The 25986-nt window shown below is 39.5% G+C and overlaps 1 protein-coding gene across 1 annotated transcript in view; it reads left to right on the forward strand.

Moving 5' to 3' along the window:
- Positions 1-2416: 2416 nt before the first annotated feature.
- Positions 2417-25986, forward strand: part of LOC122982528 (probable phospholipid-transporting ATPase IIA) — a 32484-nt gene continuing 8914 nt past the window's right edge. Inside the window, exons 1-21 of the mRNA XM_044351876.1 lie at positions 2417-2596; positions 5254-5398; positions 8350-8463; positions 8656-8764; positions 9845-9903; positions 10899-10950; positions 12109-12203; positions 13555-13635; positions 13728-13803; positions 14282-14358; positions 14511-14671; positions 14772-14914; positions 15528-15640; positions 16394-16603; positions 19495-19656; positions 20907-20999; positions 21137-21220; positions 22148-22318; positions 23506-23604; positions 24988-25077; positions 25354-25498. Of these exons, the coding sequence (XP_044207811.1) occupies positions 2529-2596; positions 5254-5398; positions 8350-8463; positions 8656-8764; positions 9845-9903; positions 10899-10950; positions 12109-12203; positions 13555-13635; positions 13728-13803; positions 14282-14358; positions 14511-14671; positions 14772-14914; positions 15528-15640; positions 16394-16603; positions 19495-19656; positions 20907-20999; positions 21137-21220; positions 22148-22318; positions 23506-23604; positions 24988-25077; positions 25354-25498 (2347 nt within the window). The 5' untranslated portion in view covers positions 2417-2528. The remainder of the gene's footprint in view (positions 2597-5253; positions 5399-8349; positions 8464-8655; positions 8765-9844; positions 9904-10898; positions 10951-12108; positions 12204-13554; positions 13636-13727; positions 13804-14281; positions 14359-14510; positions 14672-14771; positions 14915-15527; positions 15641-16393; positions 16604-19494; positions 19657-20906; positions 21000-21136; positions 21221-22147; positions 22319-23505; positions 23605-24987; positions 25078-25353; positions 25499-25986) is intronic.

A 25986-nucleotide genomic window follows, 5' to 3' on the forward strand; every position in this document is an offset into this window, starting at 1 on the left:
ATATATTGCATTAGTGGATTATTATTATATATTGATGTGTTGAAATATAAGAAACATTCAATATAGCTGGTTGACCTGACCTGAGCAGGTCTAATAGACACAATAATTGAAAAGACTTGTGTGGGTATGCAACATATTTAATCTATAATAATAAATAATTCTATAAATTGATGTGTTTTTTAATGTAAAATCAAAGTAACTAGTAACTACAGCTGTTAAATTAATGTGATGGAGTAAAAGTACAATCTATAAATTCCCTCTGAAATGTAGTGGAGTGGAACCATATAAGTATAAAGTAGCACAAAATGGAAATACTCCAGTAAAGTACATGTACCTCAAAATTGTACTCGAGCACAGTACTTTAGTGAATGTACTTAGTTACTTCCCACAACGTCTCAGTAGCTTTTCAACAACATTATACAGATTGACAAGTATTTCAAAAAGCACATCCTGTCAGTAATGAGAAGGTGGTACCTATCACTAGAAATGATTATTCTTAGGTGAACTACTGTATACTATAATTTGATATTCATTTCATTTGACACTGAGGGAGAATAACTGATCAAATATGTAACTCCCCACCAATCAAGGCTGGATTACTGACCAGGCAATTGCCCAAGAGCCCCAAAAGTCTCAGTTTCACTATACTGTATGTCATTTGGTTTTGGTACTTTGACTAATTGCAAATTAGTTAGAGCGTTGCACCAGGTCTTGCAGTATTAGCTTATCTCAAGGCCCTCTCCTGTAGCTTTGAGCACTATATTATTTCAGTTTATTATTTGTTCTTACTCCTCCAAAGAGTTGTGTTTAATCAAATTAGCACAAACTAACTGACTGGCTGGGAAGCATTCCAGCATATTAAAATGAAGCTGCCATGCGTATTCTGTTGTTTGCACTGTTCTTGGTAATATCATTTATTCACTTTCTTGCCAAGAGTTAGATGAGAAGATCAATATCACTCCAATTTGATATGAGTGTCAGAGTTCTAAGTGACAACATTATCCACTATGGTGCCCTCAAAAATTCCTCAATGGAATGAAAAAATGTGTATTCATGGCATGTACACTACTTTCTCATAACAATCCACAATGTGCCACACTTTGTTAGATGTGTAAATTAATGTTGTGTTACTCTAAAGTTAACAAAATGTGTTTGAAATCTTGAGTTGCTGCTCCCTATTGAGTTAACTATTTAGTGTCTATTATATAGGCTGTAGTGGATGAGTGAAGTGATTTCAGACACAGCTTGGCCCAAGAAATAGACAGTAACCTCATGGATGTATTAAGAGAGCTTGATACAGCGCCACTACTCAGCCTTGCTGCCAGTTTTGCCCAGTGGCCACTCCCAGTGAAAAAATCTCCTGTAATGTGTGGGCAGGGTAGAGTGGAAGCAAACCGAGAAGCTTTTTTTGACTTATGTGCGAACAATTTTCATTCAAGGGAATAGGCAACATTTTTGAATCGGGGTGCAAGTTCCTATAATACATCCATGCAAAACCTCCATAAAACTGCAAATTGTGACTTTTACACTTTGATTTGTGTACAGATTAACAAGATATACCTGTTAATCGGTGAGCTTTACAAGTGCTGGTATGTGGATTTTGTTTTTAACCTTTGGACAGAGCTAGGCTAGATGTTTCCCACTGTCTCCAGTCTTGATGCTAAGCTAAGATTGATATTCTCCTCTAACTTGGCAAGAAAGCAAATACATTGTTCATAGAGTATTATTTGTGGTAACACTCCAGATATTGCACGTATTTTTCTTCAAAACGTTAGATAAGAAAGATCTATGCTCCTCACTAAGTTGCTCCAATCATCCACTCCCCGCTTTAGTCCCTCAGGTCTATCAAAATATCTGAAATATCTGCTCCACCAGGCTTTCAATTCAAACAGACGATAAGTTTGTTCACGGACTGCCTTAAACTTGTTATGCTCTGCGTCTTAGCCCATCTGATCTTGAAAAAACAACAACTCCAAACTGCTTTTTCTTTGCTTGAAAATCACAAATTTTGCATTGGGGGAAGCAAAGAGCAAAGTTAGCATGAGAAAAGTGCGAGATGTGTCAATTGTGTGAGTCTCACGGTCAAAGCGTGAGATGCCGCAGCTCTGATACACCAAGAAAGGTCAAGAGGGGTCAAAAAGGGGCCCCACAAAACATTTTTGCCCAGGGTCCCCTTAACAGGTTGATCCGGCCATGCAACTAATAATTATCCCCTTAGCAACATGAAATAAAAGAGTTCAATCCAATGCCAAAGACCGTATAAGTAATATAAAATAATATACCATTATTAATATAATAATATATAAGTAATATAAAATTAAAATTCTATATTATGAACTGGGCCAGTGGCTCATATCTAGTGAGATAAACCTGGGTGGTGTGGCGCTGTCTCTGTCCCAGCAGCAGTATCCTGCCGGCTGTTGAACACTCCTGCCGGCTGTGTGACTGACAGCCGGGAAGCCTCCGCCCAGAGCCGCTACAGCCAGGCTGCCTGCCTACAGCTTCACCCGCTACCAGGCGCTGCAGGAATGACCGACAATATCCCCTTACAACCCGTCAGACGACCGAAAAGAAACGACAGTAAACACAGAAATGGGTAAGGGCATTGTATAACACAGGGAATGTTAATAGCATGAACATTTATTATTTTTTGTAACGTATTTCGCTCGTCGGCTTCTGCTGATGTCAGTTTAGCCGTTAAACTGTTGACAGAAGTGCGTCGACATTTGTGTCAATAACTGAGCGGTGGAGGGTTTGGAAAATAATAACTATAGTGGGGGAAAACAACATGGGTTTGATATAGCTGTAGCAGATATATACACATGCTAATAAATACGATTCATTGTAGCTTTAAAACAGCTAGCTAGAGCTCCAGGAGACATCCTTGTTCCGGGGTGCAGCTGAGGCAAGTGCATTTAACGCCCATGTCAATATTTGCTCGGTTGACTGGATCTTCGTATATTGTGACAGAGCAGAAATCAAATGCAGGCTAAATGCTGAAGAGTAGCGTGTGTTATAATTCACGGGATGTCTGACGAAATGATGCTTTTGTAAGGGTTATTTTGTATAGTAGTTACATAAAAGGATCAGGCCTCATAAATGATGATGGAGAAACACGTACAGGGCAGAGACACAGTGCTGAAATGCAGCCAATAGACTGATCAGGCAGCAGGCTCACATGGTGATGTCATCTCCTGTAATAAACACGAGAGCTGGAACAATTAGTCGATTGATTAGTGATTGACAGAATTTAATCGGCTATTTGGATAATTTAATAATCGTTTAAGTCATCCCCCCCCCCCTCAAACATTCACTGTTTCCAGTTTCTCAACCTTGAGCTGCTTTTATGTGTTTTAAAACATTATAAACTGAATATATTTGTCTTTATCTCTTTGTTCAGACCAAACGTGACGTTTGAAGAAGGTTATTTTTCAGTGTTTTCTTACATTTTATAGAGCAAGCGAATCCATTAATCGACAGTGAAACTGATCATAAGTTACAACCCTAATAAAGCCATTAATACAAAGACTAAAGAGCTGAAATTAGCCGTCAAAATGCTGAAATATTGATCCCTAACTACTCAATGTATTTTTTGTATTTTCTATAATTTATAGTGAAACCTGATGACCATCATTGTATCAGTTCACCTGCCAGCCTTTCACATGCTATTTATACTACAAAACCAACTCAAGATTCCAATTAAGTGTCCCATATATGAACAAGTAAATATATTTTTGACATATTTTAGCTGTAAAGCGTTAAAATTACTTACAGTAGAAGTAGAAGTACAGTAGTAACAACAGAAGTAACAACAGTACAGTAGAAACAATTAGTCGACTGACAGAAGATTAATCTGCAACAATGTCATTTTCGAGCATAAATCACCAAAAATAACCAGTTCTGGTGTATGAAATGTCAAAGCTTTTTTCCTTTCTTTTATATTAAGCTAAAATGAATATCTTTGGGGTTTGGATTGTTGGTCAGACAAAACAAGAAATTTGTCATCTTGGGAAAATTTAATAGGCATTTTTCACTGTTTTTACAAATATTAAAAAAAATAAACCAAGGCTGAGCATGCTGATCCCTCACTTTATTGGACTGATATTTTATACACCAACAATTTATCAATTAGTCAAGAAGCTAATTGGCGGAATAATCAATAAAGTAAAATAAAGGCCTTGTTCACAGAAGACATTTTGATTTGTCATAGTAGGAAAAGCACAGGTGTTACTAATAACATAAATACAAGGACAGTTAAACTGAACCAGCTAAATATAATTCAGCCATCACTATTTACACCTGTGCTTTTCCTACTACGACATGTCAAAATGTCTTCTGTGAAAAAGGCCTCTGAGTTCTAAAAAGAGCAACATGAGGATTAGTTGTCTCGAGATTAGAGAACCAGGTAGTCGCTTTACAACCACAGAGCTCACTCTAACCTTTGTTATTCTCCAAAATGTGCAAGAATTACATCTTTAAATACAGTATGTATCTATATCTTCAGATGTGTTTCTTCTCACTCAGTCTGATACAAATGTAGGTTTGGTTTCACAGGAACCTCACCTCTAGTGATAAAGGGGCAGAGGAACCTTGTATTTCAATCCATTGCAGGCTTATCATTACATAAGAAGCTCAAGAAATAACGTCAGCGTAGTGTTCAGGCTTGGCAAACAGCCTTTGAACACTGAATATTGTCCATCTGGTCGTCCACAGTTAGGGCGTTTAAGAAAACTGTCATAAAAGTATGGGTTCCTTACTGCTACCGAATGGAATCCTTTTGACTGCAACTAACCGAGGTTTTATATTTGCATTTTGTTTATAGTCTGTTTTATGACTCACAAAGTTGCTCAATTATTAATCGGGAGGTCACTGGACTCTTAGGTGATTGATATGGAATGTTTTGTTTGGTTGAGCTAAGGGAGTATCCACCCTTTTCCAGATGAAGTTAATATTTATTTTGTCAGGCATAATCTCTCCAGACGTCACGGTTATGGACCTTTTAGCTCAGCCTTGTCTCTTCTGTGGGTTGCAATAAGCAACACATTAACAAAGAGATATGACAGGCCATTTATCAAAAATATCTCAAGAGCTATGTATGAATAAAATGGTGTCAAACTGCAGGATTACGTTTTTAAAAAAAATATTAAATCATTTATCATTCTTTTTAATATAACTGTCTGTTTCTCAGCAGTTGAACCCAATGGCGAGATTTAAATGTGAAATTCTCTAACCCCCCTTCCTCTTCCCCACCAGGTGCTGCCCGTGGTCGAGATGCTGTGGCATGGGTGACTTCCGTCCCCGCACCGTGTGGCTCGGCCACCCAGAAAAGAGGGAGCAGAGGTACCCCAGGAATGTCATTAACAACCAGAAGTACAACTTCTTCACCTTCCTGCCTGCGGTTAGTGTCAGTCAAAGGTCGCCACTTCACCCTCCCACCGTTTAACCCCCAAACCACCACCCACCTCTCCGAGCCTGGCCCTGATTTACTGTCACCTCGTCGGACACGTTTTTCCATTCAGAGAATCGTAGTCTGAGAAGTGATCTCGGCTGTTGTCTTGTATTCCTCACTGTTGGTTGCTTGTGATGCGGGAGGTCAAGACAGTGAAGCTCAGTGTGGTTTATGATTCATTAGAAGGTTATTGTATATTGGGGCTGCAATGAACGAATGAGTGTTGTCTGTATTGATTAGTCTCATTGTCAGATAATACTGCAATATGTGATTAGGACTTTGTTGAGCCTGAGATGATACAAATTGCTCATTTTGTCTGAACAACAGTCCAAAACCCAAAGATATTCAGTTTACAATCATATAAAATTATAAGAAGTTGGTACCTGTTTGGCATTTTTGCTTGAAAAATTACTCAAAACACGATGAATGGATTATCAACTTACTTCTCTGTCAATTGGCCAACTAATTAATCCGCTAATTGTTTCACTTCTAGATTAAATACTTATGCTTTTAGGCCTACATCCATATATATACAGTTGTTTTGGTAGCTTATAGGACCTCATATTAGCATACCTCTGGATGCTTAGACACATAGCTGGTTCCATTTTTACTGATATGACTAAAGCCAGAGAACATTTTCTGACAGATGAACAGTTTGCACAGTCGTAACAACATACCGGCCTGATGTGCTGGTGAGGTTTGGTTTATTACTGTAATATTGACTTGCCTCAGTTCACGTGTTGGCAGTATAAGAAGATCATTAATCATTCTTAAGTAGTAGAATGTCTCCTGTTACAATTAAGACCCTTAAATGGTGACAAGAGAAGCGTAATAGACTGTTTGAGCCACATGCGGACACGCGGCTACACTAAAGGAGCATGTAAGTGACGGATGTGGACAATATGGACAGCAGGTACTACCAGCAGCTGCGTGTTTTTGACTCTGGCCTGATTTACATATGCATTTGTTTTCCAGACATTCAGTTGTCTTAAGATCTTATGGCTTTTTTGTATATGAAGCCAGACATTGAAAGTAGCTCGCATTTGTTTGGAAAGCTAAAGACAAGAGCAAACTGTTTTTGCATTGCAAATTGTGATGCTTTTTTAAAAAAATTTCTTTCGGTTCATGTCAAGAAGTTCTTCTCACAAGAACATAGTGAAGTCTTTATGTTTTTCTGCATTGTTTCTTGTGCCCTACTCGACTCTTGGCAACAGCTTTGGAAATGACATACAGTAGCAAAATGAACAGGCGATGTCTCCCTTGGTAGTAATTTTGCACACTGGTGGTAATGAAATGGAGCACAGTTGTAGTGTGAGTGTTAAATTTAAGAATGCTGGTAGAGGAAAAGCTACTATATGTTTTTCCCTTTGTTCCAAATACTGTATATTAGCTAGTGAAAAGATTGGTAGGCTAAAACTGGGCTGTATTTGTTACCCATGTTAACATTTCTGGGTATGTAAGACCAGTGTGGACAATTTTGCAAATCATTGTGGGCAATATTGGACTTAAGTTTGGTTTTTGCATCAATTTGGTATCAATTTGAGGAGATTTCTTAATTTGTCAAGTTTTTAATTCACTGTGTTTTATCCATGAACTGTTTTTCATTTAATCTTCTAGAAAATGTACTATATTATTGAGATATACAAGTACATACAGTTTGTATTTTATCCACCCCACCCATTCCTACCTTTTCTAGATGTTTGCATGGTTTCTGGTTCTGTCAACAGAACTGTATTCCCTGGAAGGAAAAGGTTCTCATTTTTCCAAGTAAAACAGTCACATGCTCATATAAAGTGGTATTGATCGATATAATTGTTCTTCCTGTCTATACTGGCCTCAGAGAGATCCCACTCTGAAGTGATTTCTATTTAGCCTAAGTGATGGGAGATAAAATCCACAGTCCTATTTCTGTGCAAAAATGTCTTCTGAAGTTCTGCCAAAGCTAAGATGAGGATTCAGCAGCCGGAGGTAGACAAATCAAAACGGGCTTCTTTTTAGGACCAGATTTCCTCTTTGTGTTTCCTCGCTGAGCTGTGGTGAAAGGATCGTAACAAAAAGAGGAAATTTCAAACTAAAAAGACCGACTTTGAAAGAAACCCACTTGGCATGTTGTAACTTAGACTGTTGAAAACTCATATAAGCTTTGGCTGAACTTAAGCATTTATTTTTGCACAGCAGAAATACATGGAAACTTACAAATTGCCTCAGGAAGTGATATCTTTGCAGCCGATATCAATCAGAGGAAAAATGAAAGTAGAGCTGAAACAATTAGTCGAATAATCGATCAGTCAAAAGGCAGAAAATTAGTTTGGAGTAATTTTTTTTAAAGAAAAAAGGCAAAATTATCTGGCCTCTATCTATCTTCTATCTATCTATAATAGCAAATTAAATATCTTTGGGTTGTGGATTGACATTTGAGGAGCTTCAGGGACATTTTTCACCATTTTCTGATGTTTTATAGACCAAGCAACTAATCGATTAATCGAGAAAATACTCTCCAGATTAACTGATAATGAAAATAATTGTTAGTTGCAACCCTAAATTAAAATGATCAGCACATATGGACATGTGAGGATTGTTTTAAGACATACTTTAACTTGTCTTATATAAAAAATTCTCCTTTACATACGCCTGAAATCAGTTTTCATTGTCTCAGTTTAGGTCTATTGATTGTTAAATTACGTTTCATCTACAGGTCACCAAAACAGTGTTAATACAAGGCACAATGTTGTTGAATACATTTTTAATCAAAGTCTGTCAAAATCAGACATGAATGAAAAAAACTGTCAAATAGCTTTGAAAAATATTTACAAGCAGTAAAAACCAGATACAGTCATGTGTTTGATCGTTTGTCACACTGCAAATATTTGATTTTGTACTTCTTTGTTCTGTGTTCACAGGTGCTGTTCAATCAGTTCAAGTACTTCTTCAACCTGTACTTTTTGCTTTTGGCCTGCTCTCAGTTTGTGAAGGAGCTACGTTTAGGTGCCCTCTACACCTACTGGGTCCCTTTGGTATGTGGCATTTCATAAAAAAAGCTTTGTTCCCCATAACTGTTAATTATTACAGTCAGACAATTTCATTTTCTGTGCTTAATGTGTGTTTGGAGCATCTTGTTTTGTTTTTTTTCTGGTTTGGTTTTTTGATGGAAATATTCTGGTATTTCCCACAACCACAGTTACCAGTTTTAAAATTTCTCTGCCCAGGGTCTTGTTTTGATTATTACCATCATGAGAGAAGCAGTTGAAGAAATAAGATGCTACCTTCGAGACAAAGAAGTGAACTCGCAGATTTACAGCAAGCTATCAACAAGAGGTAAGGATCTGAACCTTGGACAACATTGGTTATGTTTTATCTGTGTTGATGTCCGAACCATGTTGCTTATTTCTCAGCAACAGCATCTATTAACTGTAGGAGGTTGGTCCTATTAAAACTTATTGGGGCTTGGGGAAATGGTGGGTAATTCAAAGCAGAGATGTAAAAGTGTACATAAGAGGCCTTGGTATAAAGTGCTACCAGCAATAAAAAGCAGGAGACCACTTGTGGTTTCCATCACTTTGCCTCTTTGATGTGGCAGCTTGTTTTACCCATAAACACAATGACTGGTTGCCTCCATGATAGTGGCCCCCATGCATATCTTGTGGTTTATACAAACTTTATGGTGCCAGAACTTGTTGTGCTCAACCATAGAAAGAAACTGGTTGAAGTTGATTCGCCTAACTTATGTTAAATTACATGTTTAGCAACAAATGTGCATGAGATATTGGCACATTGCCATTTTATAATAATCAAAGCCATTCAGTTCTTCATCTTTTATTTCAGATCAAATAAGCTTATCTGAAGCTGCTGTGTAAATTCTTCTTTGGTGATCTGTCTTCTGTAATGTGTAAAATTTTTTGGAGCAGACGACGAATGTGAGGTCCCATGAACCTAATGCATAGCAATATTAATGTGCTTTAATGTCTTACATATGCATAGCCCAGAGGTCATGGCAAGAGGTCAAGGGTCAGTGATCTCTTCCAAACAAATTTGCCCGTTCATTCCAAATGGAATGAGAGAAAAGGCTCAACTCCCCCAGCATTCCTTCAAATCTGGATGGAAAATTACTTTCCCAAACTCACAGGGGTTGACTAGTGAAGCATGCAGGACAACAGTTAACCCATAGAAGACATTAGTATTTGATTTTTGAGGACATATTTGATTAAAAAAAAAAACATGTTTCTTAACCAAGTTTCCTATCTGTCCTTGAAAATGCTCTAAAATTTGGATGGTCCAGATTTATTGCAAATTTTAACTGAATGACTGACAAATTCCATATATTTTCACAATGATAATAATAATAAAAATGTAATGAAAGTTTCCTAAACACTTCATTAACTTTGTTCTGTATTTCAGGCACAGTGAAGGTTAAAAGCAGCAGCATTCAAGTTGGAGACCTTATAATTGTGGAAAAGGTTTGTTTAAAGATTGTGTCACCCACATCTGTGAATAGCTTTTTAGGACTGTCAAGTTACCATTTATATGACAGCGGATAATGAGGGGGTTGTTAATCTTCTGTGCTCCACTAGTGACTGAGGTGAAAGGAGTTAGTAAAGATTTTGTAATCTTGTGATCAATGCTGAGCTTCAGCCTGTCAAACTCAATACATACACAACAGATGTGGACCTAAAATGCCTTTTAATAAGATCTCAAACACAAATTCAATTAAGTACTATTTATTGATATCGTTCCCTTCATTTCCAAAACCCCATTTGTACTTCGCAGTTGTTTAAATTACCTAAGTTGGTCTGAGTTTTCAGGGGAATCTGTTGTGTTCCTTTTCTTGTGGACAGAGTGGTTTCTCAAAGGTCTCCGCTCATGAAATATGAGAAGTGAGTCCTGTCTTCAGTTTCCAACTCAGGGCTTCTTTCTGAATCACTCATTTCAAGGCAGCTGAAGGAAAGGTCACACATGTTGTCCTACACATTTCACTAATATGACTGAGTGATTCAGAGTTATGTGGGTTACAATTCAGAAACGTGAACTCTTCAGCGGAGGTGAAACCAGAAGCTGACAAAAGAAAAGCACTGGAATGTTAAACCTAACCTGCATTTGAAGAGCTGTAATAAACTCTTTATTCGACTATTGGCCACTTAACAGTAATTCATGCACAGTGCATTTTTTGGGAAGCTTTCCAGATGAACTGAATAAGGAATTCGTCTTCCAGTAACTTCTGAGTAGTGCAGTGGAGGGAGCAGGTCAATCAGAGTGTCAAACCTGGTCAGGGTCCCGCTCAGGCCACGGCAGGATGATTTGCTGGAGGGCTTATTATTTTGACTCTCGGTAATGTGACACATGAAAAGCTAAAAGTCTTCTTCAGTTAAAGTAAGAGTGGAGGAGGGAGGAGGAAAAAGTGCAGGATCAGGAAGTGATGTTGAACTCATGTTTTTCTTTCTGCCTCTCTTTGTAGAACCAGCGTGTTCCTGCTGACATGATCTTTTTAAGGACCTCTGAAAGAAATGGTAAACATCTGCTGGTCATTCATCCAGATCTCCACAACAGGCTGGCTGCCTGGCTGGCTGGGGAAATGACTTGTTTAAAAAGGCGCTGAGGTGCAGGGATTAGCCCTGAGCCAGGACAGGAAGTCCTATAATGTCTAAATTGTAATTGGGTCCAGTACTATACTATCATTCAAAGTGGGATGTGGTGGGGAGTCGCTACTCATGTAATAGTGAGATGGGCGGTGCAGACAAAACATTTTTTCTCTCTTCATCTCCGTCTGCGACATATTCCTCGGAGTAATTTTGTCTTTCAAATGAGAAGATAATGAAAAGTAAAATCAAGGAACACACAAAAATCCAATGCAAAGAGAAAACTGGAGACATGAAAGGAGGATGCTTCATCTGAATAATCAAATATGGATTAGCTAAAGATTTGCCACTAATAACACAATTGCATTGCATTGTTTATTTGCACATATACAAAATACACTTGGACCAAGCCCATTAAAAAAAACAAAACAAAACAACACAACCTCTAAAGTGCTGCACATCAAAATCTCATCACAGGGGAGAAATTGTTTTATTGTCAGCTTCTTGAAAGGAAGATGTGAGCCTGTGAGGAAAGCTAGATGCATGTTGTTGTTGCGTCTTCCTGTTGGGGGAAGAAAAACAACAGCTTTGTTTTACTGGAAATAGTGCTTTGGTTATCTCTCCTCCATGTGGAGGCCATTAGGTCAATTATGAAGAGCCTAGGCCAGGATTGGGAGTTTTGGGCAGGATGACGCATGCAGGCGGGTGGGGGTGGCCGGAGACAGGGTGGTGGGCTTGGTGGGTGCCTCCACTTCTATCCCAGTTTGATCCCAAGTCAGACCCATTCACACATGTTTCTACTATTTATTTGTGACTTAGTGCTAAAATACTTTGATAGTCCCTTGCTATGTATTTATTGGAACAGTCAACTTGAAAATGGGTGTGTGTTAGAACAAATAACAAAATCAAAAACTGTGTTGAAATGTAAAAATTGTGGTTTGTACGGTGCCATCATCAAGAATTGAGCCTGTGATGTACCTTCTTAAACTATAAGCCCATCTATTGTTCAAGCCTATCTATTGTTGCCCCCTAGGGGTGAATGTGTTTCCATGTGGCACCAGTGGCAGCTCATGTCCTCTCCTTCTTCAGGCTCCTGTTTCCTTCGGACTGACCAGCTGGATGGAGAGACCGACTGGAAACTACGCCTCCCAGTGGCCTGCACACAGAGGCTGCCAACTGCTGGCGTGAGTCATAAAATACAGATAGAGAGGTAGTAAGGTTGCAGGAGAAAGTTGTGCGTTGCAAGACCACATTTATGCCATTGTTGTTTCTCCTGGTTGTGCAATAAGAGGTGATAAATGCAGGAGTAATTGTACATGCACGACTGCGGTCTAAGAGAAGTCTGTCATTAGGACACAGGAGTCATTTAAGTAGAGTGCAGGGTGGCCCGGTCATCAGATCCTGGTCATGCAGGTCATCAGAGAACTGCATGACTAAGAGGTCAAAGGTTCACAGCTGTACCTCAGACGAATATGATTCCAATATTTTTAGATTTCATTTGTCATTTCAATTGTTAGGCAATAAATGCAATTTTCAGTATGACGCAGATACATGTGTTTATTTTTTCAGTTATTTATTTTCAACCTAAATGTCACATTTAACAACTCTCCATGAAACCTAGACTGTTGACATTTTGGTGAGGTGTAAGCAGTGTGGGCCGAAGAATTAATTTGCAAAAATCTCAAACAACTAAATGAATCAATAAAATCTACTAAAGATTGTAAATGTTAATTATAGATTAGGAAGAAACTTCAGGAAGAAACTTCCATCTAATTGAATGTAGTTGGCAGTAAAATGCTTACACTGGCTGTCATTAGCAAACTGATGTCGATTAACGGATTAGTCAACCAACATAAACGTAATTGCAACTTTTTTTGTGAATCAGTCATTTGTTTAAGTAATGTCTCAGATGTGGTCATTTGTGGTTTCCTTGGTCCCCTATGACGGTAAATGGAATAACTTTGGGTTTTGGACTGTTAGATGGACAAAACGAGACACTTTGAAGATTTTTATTTGGGCTTTAGGAAATTTTTCATTATTTTTAAATGTATCATTAATGTATAGACCAAATGATTAATCGAGATAATAATACTCAGCAGATTTATCAATAATGAAAATAGTCATTAGTTGCAACCTTGAGTCTACCCAAACCGTCAACTGCCACTTTTTACATCTTTGCAGATCCTGTCAGCTACTGACCTGTGAGCTGTTTTTTAGTACATATGTCACTCTAGATCCACAAACAGTAACTGCCATATTAGTCAAACAAGTCTACAGACGTTTATTTTTGAACGTCTCATAGCAGTTTGGCTACTAATGATATTCTTGAGCAAAAGTTCTCAATGTAAAATGCAAAACCGTAGAGCAAACACTGCTACTACAGATGATGATGATGTATTATCCAAAATAGTTGCGTAATTTTTGATGTCTAATGAGCAAATTAAGAAAAACGTTATCTTCTTCTCAATCATGTATCATCATTCAAGTCACTTTTTCCCGTCAGTGATCTTAAACCATGTTGTTGATGTCTTACAGGACCTTCTCCAAATCAGATCATATGTGTATGCAGAAGAACCAAACATTGATATCCATAACTTTATTGGAACTTTCACCAGGGTGAGTGCTTGCATTAATATTCACTGCTCTTAGAACAATTTCTGTCATTCCTCATCATAACGTATATTTGCATATATTCTCAACTGTTACAGGAAGATGGAGACCCTCCAGTCAGCGAAAGTCTCAGCATTGAGAACACCCTGTGGGCCAGCACTGTTGTTGCTTCTGGTAAATATCTGACTGGTAGTGAGTGCAGCTCTGTCGATGAAGCAGCTAATGACCAGGAAATAACCAGGACCAGTCTTCGCTTTTAGCTGAAAGAGCTACGCTGAGGCATTACTTCCTTCGTAACTGTTGATCTGATGACTTGTCTAACCAAACACACAGAGAAAAATAATGAGGCAATTAGACATTTTACTCATTTATAGATGCCTCTGGGGCAGCTAACCATACTGGTAAAAAAAAAGTGTGCTTCTTCCACAGGAGAGTGAATCCACTTAAACCTATGCTAACATGTGTTATCCATTAAGCAATTGGAAATCTGCATCTTATATTCCAAATGCCATTCTTCATTTTAACAGGTCTATTCACGTCAAGATTATAAGTCTGGGAAACATCTTCTTGACATACTATGTTTTATGTTGTTTCTTTATTATATTGGCTTCAGGCAGTTTTTTTTAGGCCTTTTTCTCTCCCTCACCCCCAGGCACAGTGGTGGGGGTTGTGATTTACACAGGCAAGGAGCTGCGCAGTGTCATGAACACCTCCAACCCAAGGCACAAGGTACAGTTTGGCTCAAAATGTACCCTTGATGATTGATAATTTATTTGACATTGATTTAATTCGTTGATTTTCTTAGACCTACGTATTGTATATGCACTGACCGTTCGTGTTAACATTTGACTCATAATGTTTACGTCTCTTGCTCATGACAGGTGGGTTTATTTGACTTGGAAGTGAACTGTTTGACTAAGATCCTGTTCGGGGCCCTGGTGGTGGTTTCTCTGGTCATGGTGGCCCTGCAGCACTTCGCTGGCCGTTGGTACCTCCAGATCCTGCGCTTCCTCCTACTCCTCTCTCACATTGTGCCCATTAGGTGCGACTTAATTCTCATATTCTTCAAAGTCATCCACAGTTGTTGCATTATATTTAATGTAAGGAATAAGGGTAAGCACAGTTCTATTTTTGTTTTCCAGTTTGCGTGTCAATCTGGATATGGGAAAGATGGTTTTCAGTTGGATGATAAAGAAAGACTCCAAGATACCTGGGACGGTGGTGAGGGCGAGCACCATACCCGAACAGCTCGGACGGATCTCCTACCTGCTGACTGACAAAACAGGTTAGACTGCAAAAATGTTAAAATAACCAAAAGAATCTCTGAAACCTCTGTGTGCACTAAAATACTAAAATGAAAGGTTATGTGCAGAGGATTTGCCAAGGCAGTATCCAGTAGTACAGAGTTAAGTCGTTTCCCTCCCTGTGGGGTTTTGCTCTGTAGTGGGGTTGCTACTGCTTTCAACGTTCTGGACCCTTAAATCATAAAAAAAAAGCCCAAAGTCTCTCATCCATGCACACCTTTTAGAGCACAACACCTCCACCAGTGCACTTCCTCAGGCGCGAGGTGTTACCCATCAGATTTACAGCCCTCATGCCCAATAAAATGATCAGCCATTTCCCCATCCAGAGCATGATAAGGCCGGTGGGGTCGGCAGGTCAGGCTAATGTACGTGCAAGGCCCCTTTAGGTCTTTTTGATATACAGGCGGGAAAATGCTTTTAAAGTGAGTGTGAGGATACAGAGGTTGTGTGTAGTGTTGAAGGGAAGGCTTCTGACCTGTGAAAGGTGCGGGCTTAAAATCCTTCTACAGCTACCGACACATTAGATTGTTTCCCAAGACAATATTAATTTAGCAAATATCTGTCAACCTAACGAACACATTTAATGTTTACCAGGTACTCTGACCCAAAATGAAATGGTGTTCCGGCGACTCCATCTTGGAACCGTGGCGTACGGGATGGACTCTATGGATGAAGTACAGAGCCATGTGTTCAGCGCCTACACACAGGTAAATAAACACAAAACATATAAGTCAATGCTCCGTGTCTGTCAAGGAGAAGAAATGAAGAAAACAAACAGAAAAGAAAAAGATTGAAATTCCACAAGCTTTTGGAACGGGGTAAAGCAAACAGACGGGAGCATTGTTTTTAAAGAAACATATCAGTTTGTGATTATTGTTTGGTCGAATGCTTCCTGACCTCAGATGACACTCTTTGTCCCCCTTTGACACCAGAGGTTAGCGAAGCAGGAAACAGGATTAGCCCACAAGCAAAGCACTGACCGGACTTCTTTTAATGACGCTACCATTAACCCCTGGAACGCACAGCCTTTCTAAAAATAGCAAGGCCACAATGCAAAAGCAAATTGTTTCATATTTACTTTACACATCTGGTTATCCTTACAGGCCGCTATCACAAACTGCGGTTAGTGAAACTGCTTGTTTCTCAGACTGAAACCTACACAGCTACCAGTTCTCTGTTTTCAAATCAGGTTTTTGAATCATTATGTGTTGTAGTATATACACGGATGAAAGAGTTCATAGGAATTGTTTATTTGTTTCGATTTGACACTACAGATTTTCAGACATTCATACAACTTTTTTCTCTTTTTGACAGTACAGATTATTAGTTCTGCTGGCTACTATAGCTGCTCTCTCTTAGAAAAACCTTGACCACAACAGAAGACCTCCATTAGAAAAAACTCTTTTCAATTTGCTGTTGTCCCTTCCTCTGAGTACACTACCTTCTGCAACTGTCTTCAGCCCACCCACGACCTTCCAGCCTCCAGGGCTCCGGCAGCCACTAAGGTACGCAAGACCATCAGCAGTAGAGTCCATGAGGCTGTGAAGGCCATCGCCCTGGTGCACAACGTGACACCAGTGTACGAGTCCAACGGTGTGACGGACCAGGCCGAAGCTGAGCAGCATTATGAAGATACCTGCAGAGTTTACCAGGCTTCCAGCCCAGACGAGGTACGACAGCGAACCACACAGACTGATATGTACATGTTACTGCGGTGTTGGTGACATTCATGATATTTTCATCAAGTGGAGGATTATATGCTCCTTCGTAGATTGAGAAAAAACATTTTCAAAGCTCAGAGGGAATGGGCTAAAATGTAATAATACCAATTATTTTGGCTTCATTTCAAACAAGGTACTATTCATTTTTGAATCCTAAAATTTACATCTTATCATCATAAATCATCTAATGTCATAAAATCTTTCATTGTTTTAGATGTTTCAGATGTATTTGTTACATATGTATTCATTTATTATGTAACATGTATTTATTTATTTATTGTTCACACCGAGAAATCTGACAAATCTCTCTGTTCTTTATAAATGTGACGGAAATGTGAGGAAGAATTATGCGACATTGTGAGAATCTCATCATTCATATGAAGGAATGCAGGTCCTGATACTTGAATAATAATGATAATAATGAACATTATTTATATAGTTGAAGAACCTTTAACACAAGAAATGCAGCTCAAAGTGCTTTATGCAACAAAAAAGAAAATAAATCTGACAGTTTAAACAGTTTAAAATACACATTTAACAGTTACAATATCAAAAAAAAGAATTAAAAAGAAGGTGGGCAGTAGAATAATATATCACAGTTGTAGAAAGAGAAAAGTAAAATAAAACACTTCCTCTACTACTACTATACCATACTTTTATATGCACCTAAACAAAGAACACTTGATTTATTCATTAGAAACATTTTTATCCAACAATAACTAGGCTGGCTCTGTTGCTTTGCATCTGTGTGGAAATATAGACTTGCACATTTCCCACATATATTATACAAGCAGCTGCAGGATATCCATCAGACAGTATACGTAAATACATAACATCACAGACAAGCAAATACTTACACGCAGACACAGTTCAACTTGACCCGTAAGGAAAACCACACTTAATCTACTTAAACATAAATTTCTCAAGGCCAAACAAGGAAAGACTGGACAGGAGGACAGATCGAGGGTTTCTTGGTTTTTGACAGTAAGGGCCATTGTCTCGAGTGTCTTCGCTGCTTTCGTCCGTGTACATTTACAAGCCGAACGGCATTCCACATTTATGTCCTTGATCAGTATAAATTCTTTGAACGTCAGGAAGAGGGCTGCGGAATTTCGACTTGATCCATTTCCTGCGGTGTAAATACGGATTTCCTTAATGTGCTCCCCAGCCCATTGCACTTATCCCCTTTTGAATTTCCTCTTTGATAGCATATTTTTTATAGAGCCCAGTACATCTGTTGTGATTAAAGAACTGACCCTACTATTGTTTGTAGGAAATGAAGCTGTTTTTTTTTTTTTTTTTTTTTTCTTCAGTTACACTGGATAGAAACTTGAACTCTTATTTGACTCGTTGCACCCTGAAAAGGTGCTTTTCTTTTTTTATCAGTTTGATGCAATCTACACCAAGATTCAGTTTGCTTTCCCTACAGCTTTCAGGAAGTCTTAATATAGAGATGGTTTTGTCTGTGGACACAATGCCGGTGACTGTTGAATGTATGGTTTTTACTACTGATGTCAAAACAGACACATCACTACTTGCTTAAGATGATTTTTTTGGCATTTTTTTTGCCTTTATTGGATAGTGGGCCATGAAGAGACAGACAGGAAACACTGGGAGAGAAAGATGAGTATGACATGCAACAAAGAACAATTGAAGCAGGGACGTTGCGGTTTTTGTGGCTCCTGCTTGTCACTTTTTAAAGATATCCAACATATTTAAACAAAAACAGGACTTTTTTTTCCCCTATGATACAGGCTATTATTTGTATATAATAATAATCAAAAAGGATGAGGCATATAACGTGTGATTCAGCAAAGAGTGTCGCAATCGAAACGACTTTGTCAGCTCATAAAAAAAAAAAAAAGTTGCTCATAAAAGCCATGCGGTGGTTCTGAGTCAAGCCAACAGGATACAGCAGTATTCGGTCCAGTAGAAATCTGGCGGCCAAACCCAGATGCTGCTATTACAAGCTGGTGCTGTTGTGGTGGACACAGGATCCAAGAATGCCTCCACAGTGAATATTTCTAGACTGTGACTAAGCAGAGTTTTCATAAGTCCCAACCTGGATGACAAACATGACGGTCAGAGTCAGAGCTCAGTCAGAGCTTTTCTGACGTTAAAGCGTCTCCCGGCCAAGCATTGTCAGACTACATGGTCATTTCTTTCCAAAATAAGGAATTTTGGTGGTTTTAAAGTTAGAGTAGGAACATGGCGATATTTGTTGTTCTCTCTCATCTGTATCCATTTGGCCGTTCTGCTATTAGTCCTGTCAGAAGATGGATGATGGATTGGCTATGTGATCTGGCTTCTGGTCTGGAAGTTATTGTGCAATGTCATCTCCCCTCTTTCTCTCCCCCCTCACACACACACACACACACACACACACACACACGCACACAACTTAACATTATATTAATGGATGTCGTCTGTTGTGTCCTTCAGAGAGGATCAAGCAAAAACAATATTTTCAGTTCAGAAATGGACATCTCCCTAGTTTATCAATCAATAGTCTTGAGTGCTGAAAACACTCGAGCTATTGATTAAGTCTGAATGGTTACTGTGCTCTCCGACAACCTATTCAGTCCAAATCGTCCTTGAATGTTGTTTTTTTTTATAATTCAAGTAATGGAACATCATATTGACATAATGGCTTTACCATCAGAATGATTAAAAACCCTGAGCAGCGGTCACTTTTCTCTCTTGCTGTTTGTACCGGAAAGAAGATGATACAATGTAAAATGTTAGTTATTAGATAAATGTTGCAAATTGTCCATCTTTTATATTCAGTTATATGTTTTTATAACCATCTACTAAAACCTTTTACAATTTGGTGTTGATAGGTGTCGCTGGTGCAGTGGACTGAGAGCGTGGGTCTGACTCTGGTTGGAAGAGACCAGTCCTCCATGCAGCTGCGGACCCCTAGTGGCCAAATCCTGAACTTCACCATCCTGCAGATATTCCCCTTCACCTACGAGAGCAAGAGGATGGGCATCATAGTGAGAGTGAGTGCAAAGATGATTTTGTTAGTTCACTAACAGAATCTGGTTGGCTGTTGTTGTTTTTGTACGAGTTTTAAAGAAATTTAATTGATTCCCTTGTTTGTTTATTACCGTATTGACCTGAATATAAGAGGAGCCTGATTGTAAGACAACCCTTCTTTTTCCAGTGTTTTTATGTTGTATCTTTTTTGAAGATACCACACACTCTCACATTCGACCTGTTGGGAAAGTTTCCCTGAGATACTATTAATTCAAGGAGAAGAGTCCTCATCTTTGAGACTTTTCTCTTGTAAACTGAAATACTTCCATTAAAGCAGAACTTAAATCCCACATTTATGTAGCTTATCTATCAGTCACATAGTCACACTCTCTCTTCTCAGGCTCTCAGAAGAGGTACAAATATTTTCTTTATAAGTGAGCAATTTTCAGCTCTACATCGTCAGTGACAGCAGTAATTCTTGGCTGCTTGACAGATGATTGGGACCCCGGTCCGCCTCGGAAATAAAGGCGTTCGAAGTTAAACAAGCCTTGAGAAAACTCTTGTAGATTAAACTGGGGCTGACTATATCTAAAAGAGTCACTATAAACATACTCGAAGACACTCGCTCGCCTAGCAACAAGAAGACTACAAACAACCCATAATGCAACACTTTCTGTAAGTGTAACAGCAGTACTCTCTCCATTCATAAAGGATCTCTGATCTTGTGAATGTGTTATTGTCCAGTCCTCGGATATAAGACAACTCCGGCTTTTTTCAAATGTAATTCCCAGAATAAAATATTGTTTTGTGTTGGTGCCAGTACAGCCGACGCTTTCAGTTGTTGGTGGTTGCTAGGTGACTGATTAGGACTTGACACTGACTTTAACAAGAAAAACACAAGATAAATAAAATATTAAAACATATTGTCTGAGAAAAACCTCAACTTATAATGAACTCTGACTAAGTCTGATGACTAACATTATTTTTGTTGGCTGGCTTAGAACTCAGGAAGCCTGGGATTTAGAAACTTGACTTCCTCATGATAATATTTTCAAACACTTTTTGAAACCCCTAGTGAATACCAAAATAAGTTATGCCTTTCTAGGCAACAAAAAAATCATAAAATAAGAGCACGTGCGCCATGGCTCACGTGGGTATGGACTGGAAATCCCTTTTGAGTGAGGCAAACTCGGACATTCGACGTATGATGTATCGGTTTTGTACGACCTGTTGACGTCTCAAACTCATTCAACTCTGGATAATTGTTTCCTAGGATGAATCGACAGGAGAGATCACTTTCTACATGAAGGGAGCTGATGTGGTGATGGCGGGCATCGTCCAGTATAACGATTGGCTGGAAGAGGAGGTAGATTTCCCTTCTTTTTCACAAGACACGATGCAGATGTAACAACAGGGATTTTTATTCCTGTTGTAAACACCTCGCAGACTAATAAAGCTGTGTAACCTGCTGAATCCAGATGTTTCTGTCCGTCTTGTTTCTAGTGCGGGAACATGGCGAGGGAAGGTCTGAGGGTCCTCGTGGTCTCCAAGAAGTCCCTGACAGAGGAGCAGTATCAAGATTTTGAGGCAAGTGTCCTCTGCCTTAGTGACCCGAGGCTGAGCTGAGGGACCAGGTCTTGTTGAAGTGTCCTGAGTCTCTTACACATTGAGCCACCGCAGCTCGTAAACCACCGAAATACCAACAGTGTGTCAGATAGTATCTCAAAATACAAATGCAGAGTGATGTATTATGCAGACATGTTCAGTATTTCTAAATGTCAAAGTGTGTTGTTGGGTAATTAGACTAACCTCTGACCCCCCCCTCCCTCCCTCCCCTCCCCTCCCTCCAGTCCATACACTCCACCCTCCCACGCACACACCCAGGCCCCACTCATTGTTTGAGCAGGGCAGGGCTGTCTCCCCTGCAGTCTTCAGCCCCAGGCCCATTACTGAAGTGTATAATTGTGTGAGCTGAGCTGGTGGGCAGCAGTGAGTCACCAACTGAGTCACACACAGAGTTTGTGTTCCTGTATGAGTCACACTCGGATTGTTTTTGCTTTATCTCACTCACAAATTGCCCTGCAGCTGGAGCACTGAAGATAGGCGTTAACCAATTGATCATGTCTGTTCTGTATTTCCAGATTTTCTACAACATTGTAGCTTTTTAGGGCTGCTCGCAAGCAAATACCTGCAGGTTTATGTTAAAACTGAGACTTTGGGTTTATCGTATGGAAGTTTCTGCGTATCGAATGGCATGTTTTCATACTGTACACAGTTTAATTTCTGCATAATTCTTCTAATGTATGCACACTGTGCGAGGCATCCCTGTGGCTGTGTTTTATGCTTTTCTCCTTGTTTTTGTCATGTCTGCCACAGCTGGTGGCCATATTGATATTTTCTGCCATTCCTGGCTATTTCCTTTTCTTTGGTATTGCAGTGTCTCTCTCTTATTTATACTAAATTCATCTCCTCCCATCAACAACTATTCTCATCTCTCCAAATTCTCCCCCCCAGGCACGGTACGTCCAGGCCAAGCTCAGCGTCCATGACCGCTCTCTGAAGGTGGCCACAGTGATTGAGAGTCTGGAGATGGAGATGGAGCTCCTGTGTCTGACCGGGGTGGAGGACCAGCTCCAGACCGACGTCAGGCCCACCCTTGAGATCCTCCGCAATGCAGGCATTAAGGTCTTGTGGGGGGCGGAAGACAGCCTCATAGCTCACAGTAGCAACTAAGAAAACAAAACATATAAACAAGACAGGGACATATGTTTTTCATATCTACCTACATGAACAAGCCTCATTAAAGTCGCCTCCTTTAAGTATAAAACCCCTAAACTATTGTGAATTTAAATGAATTAGAATAAAGATTGTGGAGCGGTTGCTGGTTGGCACGCTTCAGAAATGTTGGAGCTCATTTTTATGGAAACAAGCAACAGAAACCAGATTAGTCACTGTGGTAAAAGTTTGGCTGATTATCCCCTTCACTCCTCACTCTTCATTTAAAGGGTCAGTTTACCCAAATTACAAAAAAAAAAGCATTTTCTCACTCAAGTCCAGTGGTATCAAGGCATGCAGATAGGTTAAGTTTCATTCGCTTGAGTTTTCAGATACTTCTCGCTGAGATTTTTGCCTCCACCCCACTACGATGGAGATGAATAGAACTTAATTTCTGCTTCTCACAACATTAAAAAATGAAATTTAAGAAGTAGATGCCAACATTTTCCATAGGGACTATTTTTTCAGTATAAAGCAGTTCCAGTGAAAACTCTGACAGTGTGTGGACTATCCAGACCAACCGGAATAACACATAACTACTGAAGTATTTTAAATGTGATTTTTTTAATGCTATGAAATGCAGAAATAAAATTTCATTCATCGGCAGAAATCTCTCCGATGGATATCTCAAAATCTGGACAAATAAAAGCAAAACTATCTACATATCACCAGTGATAAGTGACACAATGTGTTTTTTTTTTTTATTTGAGTGCATCAACCATTTAAATTCTCTGTTATAACCTTCTGTAAGAAACATCCAACATAATTTCATTAAGAATCAGTGTGAGACAGAAATAGGATACTGTGATACCAATCTATGTGATGACTCGGGTTTGTCTTCTGTTTGAAGCACAAGTACTACAATAAAGCAAACTATGTTTGATCCTGAGATAAGTCCACAAGCTTCGGCTTCCAGACAGAACGGTTAGAGGTTGCTTGATCAAGTCAGTGATTAGAGTCTTTGATCTCTGGAATTTAGCTCTTGTGTACTGATTTCACTGACAGATTATGAAAAGATTTCATTTATTTACTATTTAAGCAAATTTCTCATCAAGCATCAGTGCATCTTGTAAATGACGTGATGTGTTTCTGTGTAGGTTTGGATGCTGACGGGAGACAAGCTGGAAACAGCCACATGCACCGCTAAGAACGCACATCTGATCACCCGCAACCAGGACATCCATATCTTCAGACCGGTAAGTGCAGGACCAAGACCCCTCTTCCTTTTTAATGTACATATGAAGTGGGTAACAGTTGATTTTTAGCACCACGAGGTTCATCCCAGTTCAACACAGCGCTGACAGTTTCCTGACTCAGTCGACCCTCCGGCATCCATCCTCTGTGTGCGACCAAGGCCCATTAGCTAGTGGTCATACAGCCCCACACAACTACGCATGATGGCTAAGCCAGCATCCACAGCTGAATAAATCACTTCCCACCAACGAACGCATCCAAGCCACTGTCAAAGAGAACAAACAGGCCCTCGCTCAAACAGAAAGGAGAAACCAGCTGAACCACTCCCAGAGGGAACATGCAGAGGGCTCACTTCCTAATTTGTTTTGCAGCTTTCGGGCTCTCTCGCCGCTTTGATAGTCCCCCCCCTCCTGCCTTCCCCCCCCCCCCTCTCCCCCCTGGAGCCGTGCCAGAGCAGAAGGATCGCCTGCCATATAGGAAGGTTACAACTTGCGTACAACTGCGGTTACTGGAAGAGAATAACAATGGTTGGCACGGCTTTAAAACCTCTGTCCCAGTGGACGGGGGAGTGCTGACTGGGCCTGCAACACATACATCTGGATTAGTTTCCTGGTCGCCACCAAAGACCTGATCTGGATTGACGTATGAATAGTCAGCGGTTGAAGGATACTCATACCAGAGCATAACTCTTGTTGACAGATTAACACCATGCCTTGTCAGTGCTGCATTTTTGGAGAATTTTTAAGTCTATATTTGAAACTGACACAATTATTGAGTTACTATTGAGAAATATCTATAATTATTGAGAAGAATATTTTTTCTGACGTAATGCAAAACAGTGGTCCAGTTTATTTTGATTTTTTTTTTTTTGCTCACATTTTTACACATTGGTATGGTTGCTGCATTTCAATCTGTCAACTCCCCCTACTAACAGATCTTTTCTGCTTTGTTGATTTGTTATGTGAGCTAAAATGCATTATAACAACACAATAAACTGTCTAGAGCAGTATAATTAAAATATGCACAAGCATAAAAAGAATGATGGTGTATGACTGTCTGTCTCTTATAGTTACACTTAGTTATAGCCTCTTGTTAACTTATATAATATGTAAGGATGATCCCAATAAGTCAGATTGGCCCTTATCAATATGGGAAAACATTCTGTCTAATAATATGACGTTTATTTCAGCCAGTTTGAGCCCTACCTGTTGGCAGATATTCAGTTGCCTTTAACGTTTTTCATCGCCGCAGCTTCAGTGATACGAGCTGCTGGTCTGATAACGATCAAGACGCGAAGGCTGACAGATTTGGATGCTTGATAATTTTTCTTTGTGAGTGTATTTTTTTTGCGTGCATCTCTAAATGCGGTCGCCACATCGCCTTAGGTGACAACACGAGGGGAAGCCCACCTGGAGCTCAACGCCTTCAGGAGAAAACACGACTGCGCGCTGGTGATATCTGGGGACTCGCTTGAGGTAAACTCTTGAGTGCGTCTGTGTGTGTGTGTGTGTGTGACTTATCTCTCCTTATGAAACCTTAATAAATGTTTTTCTGTATCATGCATGATAATATCGCTGCCACTGAAACATCTCTGGAAGTGGTATCTGTGGTTAGAGTCACTTTCTAAACCGCTTCAGGAGTTTAAAACTGTAAGGAAAATGAAGATGTTAAAGATCCGCAGCTGAGAGCAGTTACACGCAGGTGGCCCTAAGATGCTCATCACCCTGTCCGTTTCGGTGGTTTTCTCGCAGGTTTGCCTGAAATACTACGAGTACGAATTCATGGAGCTCGCGTGTCAGTGTCCCGCTGTGGTTTGCTGCCGATGTGCCCCGACTCAGAAGGCTCAGATAGTCCGGCTGCTTCAAGAGCGTACAGGCAAACTCACCTGCGCTGTAGGTGAGTGGAAAAAAAACAACAAAAAAACTGTCCAACAGCTTTTTCCTGGTCGGATTTTCTTTTTTTCTTTTTTTTTTTTTTTACTGTGAACTTCTTTCCTGTCTTCACATCCTCAACAAAACATCCTCATCTCAACAGCACTCCCAGTATGAGCATTTTATAAAATGCCACAATTAAGCAGAGCTGGTTTTAAAGTGCATTAATGCGAATATAATATTTGTCTGTTACACACACAGGACAGGGTGATAAATCAATATTATACTTGATTTATTAATTTAATGTGTATTTATATAGAGACAAGTATATAGCATGAACTAACGCTCCATACCACAGCATAATATGATGATACATTATTATAAAACAACATGCACCAGATCACATGACTGATCCCTCTTTGAAAAACGGGTTCAGTTTGAACGATCCCGGTCGTGATCCATTTTGAGTTCTGTGAGCGAGGAGTTCCACATATTGATCCCTCGAACAGAAAA

The sequence above is a fragment of the Thunnus albacares genome, chromosome 5 (genome assembly GCF_914725855.1).
Source record: "Thunnus albacares chromosome 5, fThuAlb1.1, whole genome shotgun sequence".
Taxonomy (NCBI): domain Eukaryota; kingdom Metazoa; phylum Chordata; class Actinopteri; order Scombriformes; family Scombridae; genus Thunnus; species Thunnus albacares.